The sequence below is a fragment of the Nannospalax galili genome, unplaced genomic scaffold, assembly GCF_000622305.1.
Source record: "Nannospalax galili isolate Female #2095 unplaced genomic scaffold, S.galili_v1.0 scaffold598, whole genome shotgun sequence".
Classification (NCBI taxonomy): Eukaryota; Metazoa; Chordata; class Mammalia; order Rodentia; family Spalacidae; genus Nannospalax; species Nannospalax galili.
The window spans coordinates 1894317-1903601 of record NW_008342423.1 but is presented as its reverse complement, the minus strand read 5'-3'; the positions used below and the strand labels follow the sequence as shown (position 1 = coordinate 1903601).

At 42.1% G+C, this 9285-nt stretch overlaps 1 protein-coding gene across 1 annotated transcript in view; it reads right to left on the bottom strand.

Annotated features, from left to right (window-relative positions):
• Nucleotides 1–9285, bottom strand: part of Lmln (leishmanolysin like peptidase) — a gene marked incomplete in the record, with an annotated part of 84584 nt that overhangs the window by 52249 nt on the left and 23050 nt on the right. The window contains 2 exon segments of the mRNA XM_029566175.1: nt 2077–2182; nt 8160–8338. Coding sequence (XP_029422035.1) covers nt 2077–2182; nt 8160–8338 — 285 coding nt within the window.

The following is a 9285-nucleotide window of genomic DNA, read 5'->3' as shown; positions in this document are numbered from 1 at the left end:
TTATATATATATCTATCATAGGTGTCATAGTTTTAATTCTTGTGAGCTATTTTAGTGACATTCCTTGCTATCTAGTATCATTTCTAAATACAGAACAAAGGCTGAAATTATGAAATCAGTTCACTGAATTGCAGGGGCAAGCCTGACATTTAGTTAACTAAAAATCACATATATATATATTTCTATGTAATCAAATATACAAGAGAAAGAAATAACCATGCAGTGAGCAGTGCCTTCCTTTCCTCCTGCTCATCACTACTCACTTCCTCTAGGGGCTGTCCTGGTTAGGAGACTGGCAGCAGCCCCAGGCTCTGCCACAGCTACTACCTTAGCATCTGCTATTCAGAAATACTAAGATTTTAAGAGAGGAAAAAGTTAGCAAAGGGGAGGCAACCTAAGTACAACAGCAGGAACAGATGATGAGAAGAACATTCCTGGGCTGTGTTTATCCCAGTTGCCCTATTCACCTGAATTTACTAAGTGCTAAAATGGCTTCCAGGGAATGGAACCATTGAAATTATTGACAACAGAGTATTGAAGGGAGTAGAGGATCACGTATATGCCTAAAAGCATCCATATAAGTTCAAAGTCTAATCCCCAAAATGACATTACATACATATATATATGAAACTAGAAGTGGTCAGCTATGCACACAGTTCAGTTGATAGAGTGTTTGCTTAGCATGCAGGGAGCCCTGGGTTCAATCCCCAGCACCTCATAGTCTGGGTGTGGGAGCAAACACTTGTAATCCTAGCACTTGGGAAATGAAGATCAGAAGCTGAAGGTCACCCTTGGCTACATATCCAGTTTGAGGCCAGCCCAGGCTATATGAGACCCTGTCTCAGAAAAAAAGACTAGAAGTATTATATGCATGTATGCATACATGGACAAAAAAACATTCTGCAACATACCAGACCATATTAGCTACGGTTCTTTTAGCGGGAGAGTAATACGTACATAGCCATAGTCTGAACATTTCTTACAGTGTGATTTTGTATGTTATGTTCCCAGATTTTAAAAATAGACTTGCCACACTGGGTGTGGTAGCACACACCTTCAATCCCAGCACTTGGGAGGCAGAGGCAGGTGGATCTCTGTGAGTTCAAGGCCAGCCTGGTCTACACAGTGAGTTCCAGGACAGCTGGAGCTACAGGGAGACCCTGTCTCAAAAAGACCAAAAAAACAAACAAAAAACACAAACTTGCCCCGCTGGGACACCATGGTGGCAAATGCCTTTAATCCCAGCACTTCAGAGGTAGAGGCAGGCAGATCTCTCTTTTATCCCTATGTGTTGTTTCAATTCCTTAATATGAGAAAAACTAATGGAATTAGCTAAGAGTCTCTAAATAGTTACCTAATACATAAATTTGATTTGCTTTATCCTTTATAATATTTACAATACATATTTTGTCCCCAACTTAAAACTTGAAAGTCTAAATGTACTCACATTTCAGAAGGCTCAGCTAGCATTCCAAACACTGCTGGCTGGTTGACAGCCACAGCACATAGAATTCATAGGAGCACCTGTGTATTTAATTAATTATTGTCATCCTCTGTGATTTTTTTTTGTTTACATTATTTTTTTGAGTCAGGATCTCACTATGAAGCTCAAGCTGGCCTTACACTCACAGTAATCCTCCTGCCTCGACATCTCACATGCTAGAATTACACTATGCCTGGCACTAAGATTTTTTTCTTCAGGAGTTTAATCATTCCCTCAAAAGTCCTATCTATCCAATGGATATATTTAATTATAAATTATATCAGATAGTAAAATTCAACCTACCCCTATTGTGATCATCAAAAATTCTCATTGGCAGAAACCTAATAAACCATATCTCACTGACCATGATCTAAGAATTCATGTATCACTTAAAGTTCATATTAAAATGAAAGAATAAACAAGTCAAAGGTACGAAGGAGCCAGATGTGATGGTGCACTCAGGAGGCAGAGGCAGGCGGATCTCTGTGAGATGGATACCAGCCTGGTCTACATAGTGAGTTCTAGTACAGCTGGGGTACAGGAAGACCCTGTAAAGTTATTAAGGAGAGAGGAGAGTAGCTAAGCGCATTTACCAGGGTGTGAATAATTTCATGTTTCACTGTAGACAACATTCCAATAAATTCCTGCGGCTGGGTAGAGATCATATTTGGACACAGGTTAGCGTATCCTGCTATTGGCCTGTTAAAATAAACATTACATTTTTATTATATTCCAGAACAATATTTATTTTATTTGCTAACCTATACTTCACTATGAAAAACTGCTCAATAGGAAAATGTTTATTATTAAATACAATTTTATAGCTAATTCTATCTTTTACTATTAAGATGTGTATCCTTTGCTTTCTGATGGCATCAAAAGTCCACACACTTGTGTTTTGGAGGGACGTGGGGGTTTGAGTTTTTTTTTTTTTTGCTTGTTGAGGCTATGGTTTCTCACAGCCCATGCTGGCCACAAACTCATTATATAGCCAAGACTGGCCTTGAACTTCTAATCCTGATACTTCCACCTCCCAAGTGCTAGGATTACAGGCTTGTGTCACAATGCTCAGTGCAACACCTGTTTTGACCAAAGGATATAGTATCTTGATCGCATTTTAGTGTAAATTAAAATACCAATATAATGTTAGGCATGGTGGTACATGCCTATAATCCCAGCACTTGGGCAGCACAGGCAGGCAGATTTCTATGAGTTCCAGGCCAGCTGTGGCTACAAGAATACCCTGTGTCAAAAAGACCAAAAAAACCTGAAATTCCAAATTCCATTATTATGTTACTTGTAAAATTTAATTTGATTTTCAGCACTATATTTTTAGGCACAGAGAAAAGTAGGTAGAAAGATAGGCCAGAGAGATGGCATAGTGGTTAAGAGAGCTTACCACTCTAATTTTAGAGGACCGGAGTTCAGTTCTCAGTACTCATGCTGAGCAGCTCTCAACCACCTGTAAGTCTAGTTCCAGGGGATGCAACACCCTCTTCTGGTTTCTTTGGGGGCGTTCACACACATATACCCACACCCAGATACACATACATATAAATAAAAATATTTTTCTAAAATGTAGGTAGAAAAGACATTGATAGGACAATACACAAACTGAGTTGCTGAAAAGTGCTGACCTCTCTAACCTCCATTTCACCCTAGTCCTATTCTATCACTGTCTACATTCACATGGGTTTCTACTTTCTCAACATCACCTTTCAAGTACTATACCTTACAGTCTAGAAAATTCTACATCTCTTTGTACCTACAATCTTGAGTATGAAGTGAGTTCCACCACGTACCCGGCTGTCTTTCAAAAGCTGTGGCTAAGAGACTATGTAAAGGAATCTGAAGTTCTTTCTTCTACCCTTTAAGAATTAAAAATATAAATTTCGCTAAATTGTCTTCTCGCAAACATTTGAATGATCATTTAAATGAAAAAGAGTACGTTTCCTGATAGTATCAGACTTAAATACTTTGAAAAAAGTCTATCAACAACTTACCAAAACATTGCCACAAGAACAGGGATACTGATACACACCTCTAATACCAGAACTCAGGAAGCTGAGGCAGAATCGAGACCTTCAGGGCAGCTTGAACTCTACAGCAAGAGCTCATCTCCATAAAAACACTACCACAGTAACTTCTAAAATATACAATGTCACTGCCTCGCTTAAACACCCTTTAGGACCTCTTCAAGCTCTGGTTCTCCAACAGTGTCACTGAAGAAACTATCCCACCTCCCACAGGACTGAACCAAGGGCTTTGCAGTCTCTAGGCAAGTGCTTTACCACTGAGCTATATATATCCCCAGTCCTATTTCACTATTGTGTGCATTAAGATTTTATTACTAGACACTTACAGCTTGACTTTGGGGGGGGATAATTTTTAATTTGTAATAAAAGTTGACAGTGTGAAGTTAAAAATCTCAGTTTGACTAGATATTAAAAATTTTTAAACTTTTAAAGTTGTATTGAGAAAAACCAGGCTTTAAAGTTTGTCATTGTCAAAAAGACACATCCTTAGGTAAAATAAAAACCTACGCTGCTTAGACAACGTGGGTGGTTCTAACACGTCTACTCAACTGGCAAAAAGCAAGGCACAAGGTCTTCCCACGAACATTTGGGGGGGGTCTTTTTGGGATAGGGTCTCCCTGTAGCCTCAGCTAACCTGGAACTCCCTATGCAGACCATAGGGAATTCCCTATGCCGGCCTCAAACCCAGAGATCCGCCTGCCTCTGCCTCCAGAGTGCTGGGACCAAAGTCACGCACCAGCACGCCCAGCCACCCTCCCTTCCCCTCCCTTTCATTCTTGGCTCCTCTCTCCTTCTCTTTTCCTCCCCCTCCCCTTTTGTCCTTTTCTTCCCTTCCCCTCCCTCCCAATCATTACCCGTTCCCTTTTCTTTCTACCCTTCTTCCCTCCCTCCCTCCCTCCTTTGGTTCTTCTCTCCCCTTCCCTTATCTTTCGCCCCTCCGTGGACCCTTCTGTCCTTTCTTCCATCCCTTGCTCCCTTTTCTCCTTCTGCCGTCTTCCTTCCCTCCCTCCCTTCATCTTTTTCCCTCTTCCCTCTGTAGTCCTTCCTCCCCTTTGTCTTTTTTCTTCCCTCCCTCTCCTTTAGTTTTCTTCCCTTTGTTTTACTTCTTCCCTCCCCCGGCTGCTGTCTTTCTCTTCATCCATGTCTTTCCCTCCCTCCCCTCCATCTTTCTCCTCCTTTGTTTTTCCCTCATTTGTCTTTCCTCCCCCTTTGTCCTTCTCCCTCCCTTCCCTTTGTCATCCCTCTCCTTTCCCTCCCCTCCCTTTGTCTTCTCCCTCCTTTCCACCCCTCACTTTTTCCCTCCCTCCCTTTCCTTCTTCCCTCCCTCCTTCCCCTTGTCCTTTTTCCCTCCCTCCCTTTCTCTTCCCACCCTCCTTTTGTCTTCCCTCCCTCCCTCCTTCCCCTTGTCCTTTTTCCCTTCCACCTGTCTTTGTCCCTTCCTGTTTCTTCCCTCCCTCCCTCCCTTTTTCTTCCTTCCTCTTGTTTTACTTCTTCCCTCCTCCTGGCTTCCCTCCCTTCCCTCCTCCCTCCCCTTCATCTTTCTACCCTCTTTCTCTTCCCTCTGTTTCTTCTCTCCCTCCCTTTATCTTCCTTCTGTTTTCCTTCTTCCGTCCCTCCCTCCATCCCTTTGTCCTCCTCCCCTTCCCTTTGTCTTTTTTCCTCTCTTCAGTTTTCCTCCTTCCCTTTCCCTTGTCTTTCCCCCTCCCTCTCCTGTCTTTTTCCTTCCCTTTTGTTTCTTCCCTCCCTTCCTCCCTCCCTCTTTCTTCCCTCCCTTCCTCCCTCCCTCTTTCTTCCCTCCCCTCCTTTCTCACTTCATTTCTTTGTCCATCTTTCTTCACTCCCTTCCTTTTTATTCCGTCCTCCCCTTCCCTTCCCTCCCTCTTTTTCTTCTTTCCTCTCTTTCTCTTTTTCACTTTCCTTCATTAGGGCATCACTGTACAGTCTTGGGTGGCCTGGAACTCAACAACATAGACCAGGATGGCCTTGAACTTGGAGATCTACTTGCCTCTACCCCCCACCCCAAGTGCCAAGTTTAAAGTTGAGAGCCAACATATCAGACTGTTTTTGTTTTGAGACAGGATCTTACGAAAATGTACAGGCTAAGCCCAGCATATTGGTGCCTACATATAACTCCACCACCCAGGAAGCAGGAGGAGGATCATTTTGAGTTTGATGTCAGCCTGATGGTCCACATGGTGAGTTCCATACCAGCCAGGGAGACAATGGAGATACGTCTCAATTTTTTTTTTTTTTTTTAAATGCTAGCCTCAAACTTGCCATCCTCCTGCTCTCATCCCTCAAGTAGCTATGATGACAGGCATAAGCCACCACTCCTGGCAGTTCTTCTAGCTCTTTATAAGGCTAACCCTATCAATGTTCAGGCCACAGCTAAAATTTAATACTTCAAGAGGCTTTCCTTCACAAGCTTATTGAAGTGATATGGCATCCTTTGTTCTTTCTTACGTTAGAAAATACTGTACAATGTACATATACTCTCTAATTGAGAACCAAAATAAGCCCTTCCTTAAGTTGCTTTTGTCAGGCACATATTCTGTTGACAATGAGAGAAAGAAACTAATATTGAAAATTGGTACTATGGGAGCCAGGACGTTGGAGATGCTGGACTGTGGAACATCTGCTGAGGAAAACCGCAGGCATAGGGTAGAGCCTGCCTAGGAGAGGGGCCCGTGTGCTGTAGGCTGAAGAAATGGAGGGAGGAGCTGCTTAGCAGGAAAGGCATTAGTCACACAAGCCTGATGTCCGAGGATTCTCAGAATCCACATATAAAGCCAGACGTAGTGGCACACATTTCATAATAAAGCTGATTTTGACTTCCTTATTAGAACCTTCTTCAAAATTGACAGTACAAGGGGGCTTCATAGCACATTTCTGTAATCCCAGCAATTGAGAGGCTGAGGCAAGAGAATCACAAGTTCAAGGCCAGCCTGGGCTACATAGCAATATCCTGTCTTAAAAGAAACTTGACAATTCTGAACATGTTATCCATGCTTCCTTTGTATTTTCTACTTGATTCAACTTAATAGTTTCAATTTTTCCATAAATAAATGACATTTTAGTAGAAGAGAAACAGCTCTTTAAAGTCAACAAGTCTTTTGACAGGTAAGTGGATGCAATAGTCCTGAAATACACATGAATTAATCATGCTAACTTTTATACCTGAGACTATAAAATAATCTATTCTAAGTCCTGTGGCAGTTACTACTGCCTTTAACTGGTTTATCTGGTGTGTGCCAGGCAATCTTTTGCACAAATTATCAATTTTTATTGACTTAATCTGTAAGAAAGGTGTGAAGTTGGTAGGTAATAAAAAGAAAACACTAGAATTTATATGCTTAAAGTGTAAGATGTTACACATAAAACTTATTCTAAATTGTTTCCTGGGGCTGGGGAGCTAATTCAGTGGTTAAGAGCACTTGATGCGCTTACAGAGGACCTAAGTTTAGTTCCTAGCTCCTACATGGAGAGGCTCACAAATGCCAGCATGTCCAGTTCCAGGGATTCTGATGCCCTCTTCTGGCCTCCTAGGGCACTAGGCATACATGTGGCACACATACATACATGTAGGCACTGCACTCACACATACACATAAAAATGTAAAAAATATTTTTCTTTGGAGTTTTTAGCCAGAGGAAAAATCCACAGAAAATTTTTTTTTTTTTTTTTGGTCTTTTTGAGGCAGGGTTTCCCTGTAGCACCAGCTGGCCTGGAACTCACAGAAATCCACCTGCCTCTACCTCTGCTGGAATTAAAGGTATGGGCCATCATGCCCACCCCACTGCTTTTCCTTTAATGCTAACAATTTTTATCATAAGACGAACAGTCTCAACTCCCCAATCCAGGCAGCATGCTATTTCTTTTTTTAAAATATATTTTATTATTTTTATTTCATGTGTATGCGTATTTTCTGCATGCATGTAAGTGCACTCATGTCATGCAATGTGCACAGAGTCAGAAGAGGGCATCAGATCCCCTGAAACTGGAGGTATGCACAGCCATGTGGGTGCTGGGATTTGAACCTGGGTCTTCTGCAAGAACAGCCAGTGCTCCTTCCTAACTGCTGAGCCATCTCCCCAGCATGCTATTTCTTACTACTAGAGGTAATTTGGCAAATGTAAACTTCCTGTTGACAGAACGTTTAAGCTTCTCTAGGGAAAGACATAAATCCTTTGAAGTAGCTAACTGGCCCTAAATAGGCAGGCTGGGCTTGCTCAAGCCTTGTCAACTGGTCACTCCCTGGACTGAGCAAGACTGTTTATGGAGTCAACCTGTCTCCTTTAGTGCCCTAAGATAGCTCACCTGACTGAGAAAATAATCTTAGGAGAGAGACCCTCAAGGATACCAGACCTGGCAGAGTTAACTCTTGTAGCCATGTGCAACAGAATTCCTACAAAAGTAAAAAATTCCCCTCCCTTCAATGCAGATGCCTTCTTTGTTCTAGAAGGCTCTGTCCTCCACTGTGTTGTCTGAATAAAGAGGAAACATTCCTTGCCTGTTGGAAGTCTGGCTCTGGCTCTTATTTCTAAACTCTAAAGTCCTTCCTTTTTCTCCTCTTCTAGACCTAACACCTGCAATCGTTCACTTAAAATATCTTGGGAAATCCATCTCACAGGAATGCTCACCTGTCCATTTTTGCTTCCTGTTGACAATAGGCTGCATAAGAGATGATGTTTTCACGGCTGCATCTCTCGGTAGCCAGGGCACCAACGTAAAGAACAAAGTCTGCATCCTGGACACCCTGTTGGTCCAGCACACCCACTGCTCCACACGGCCACTTACCCCCTTGACAGACCCGGCATTGCTGCACCCATGGGTGAGAGAGAAGAGGACCAGAGACAGGGTTAGCTGCAGTGGCAGTCTCATAGCAAATACAGAATGTACATGCCCACCGCTTAATTGTTATTATCCTTTTTTTTTTTAACTTTTACAAAATTTTGAGAATTTCATACATGCATATAAAGTGTTTTGATCAAATCCATGCCCCCTCCCTCCCTTCCAATACCTCCCATATCTCCGCATCACTTTTTTTTTCTTTCATATTTATTTTTATGGGGCTTTTGGGTACTCTAACATTCCCCCCTCTGAAGAGGTAAATCTTTTAAGGATTAGATACAAGCTCCCAAATACTTTTGACAATTTTGGCCTTTGGAACAGAGTATGTTGCTAACAGGCCCAAGGACATTTTGACTTTTAGCCAAGAAACTGACTACTTTTCTTTGGGGTCTTTTTACCCTAACTGCCTAGCCAATTCCCACCTCCTATTCTTATCACACCATCCTCTGAAGAGGTTGCCCAAATTGCCAATAGGGAATAGGGATGCAGACCACTCTGGCTTCTTCCATGCTGAACAGGGATGCAGGGTGAGGCAATTGGAGTACCCCTTCAGTGGGTCTATCTAAAAGACTCCCAAATTTCATAACTCTTATCTCTAAGGGGAAAAGAAAGTCCTTGAACAGTGAACAGGAGGTGTGAAGGAGAAATAAAGGCAAGAGTTATTATCATTACAAGTTCTAGACAGGGAACTAGAAAAAAGTCAGAACAGGGCCATTTTCAAATGTTCATTTGAGAATCCATTGGAATTTCTTGACAAGAGCTTCCAAAAGCATCCCTCTATTGGGTTCCTCCTCATTTTTCTTTTGTCTGCCAAGGCTGGATTTTGGAATGATGGACTCAGGATTTGTTTTCAGGCATTTTGATAGCTGTTCGAGTGGCTAGAATCATTGTAGGTTCCTTCTCAAAGGCTTCTAG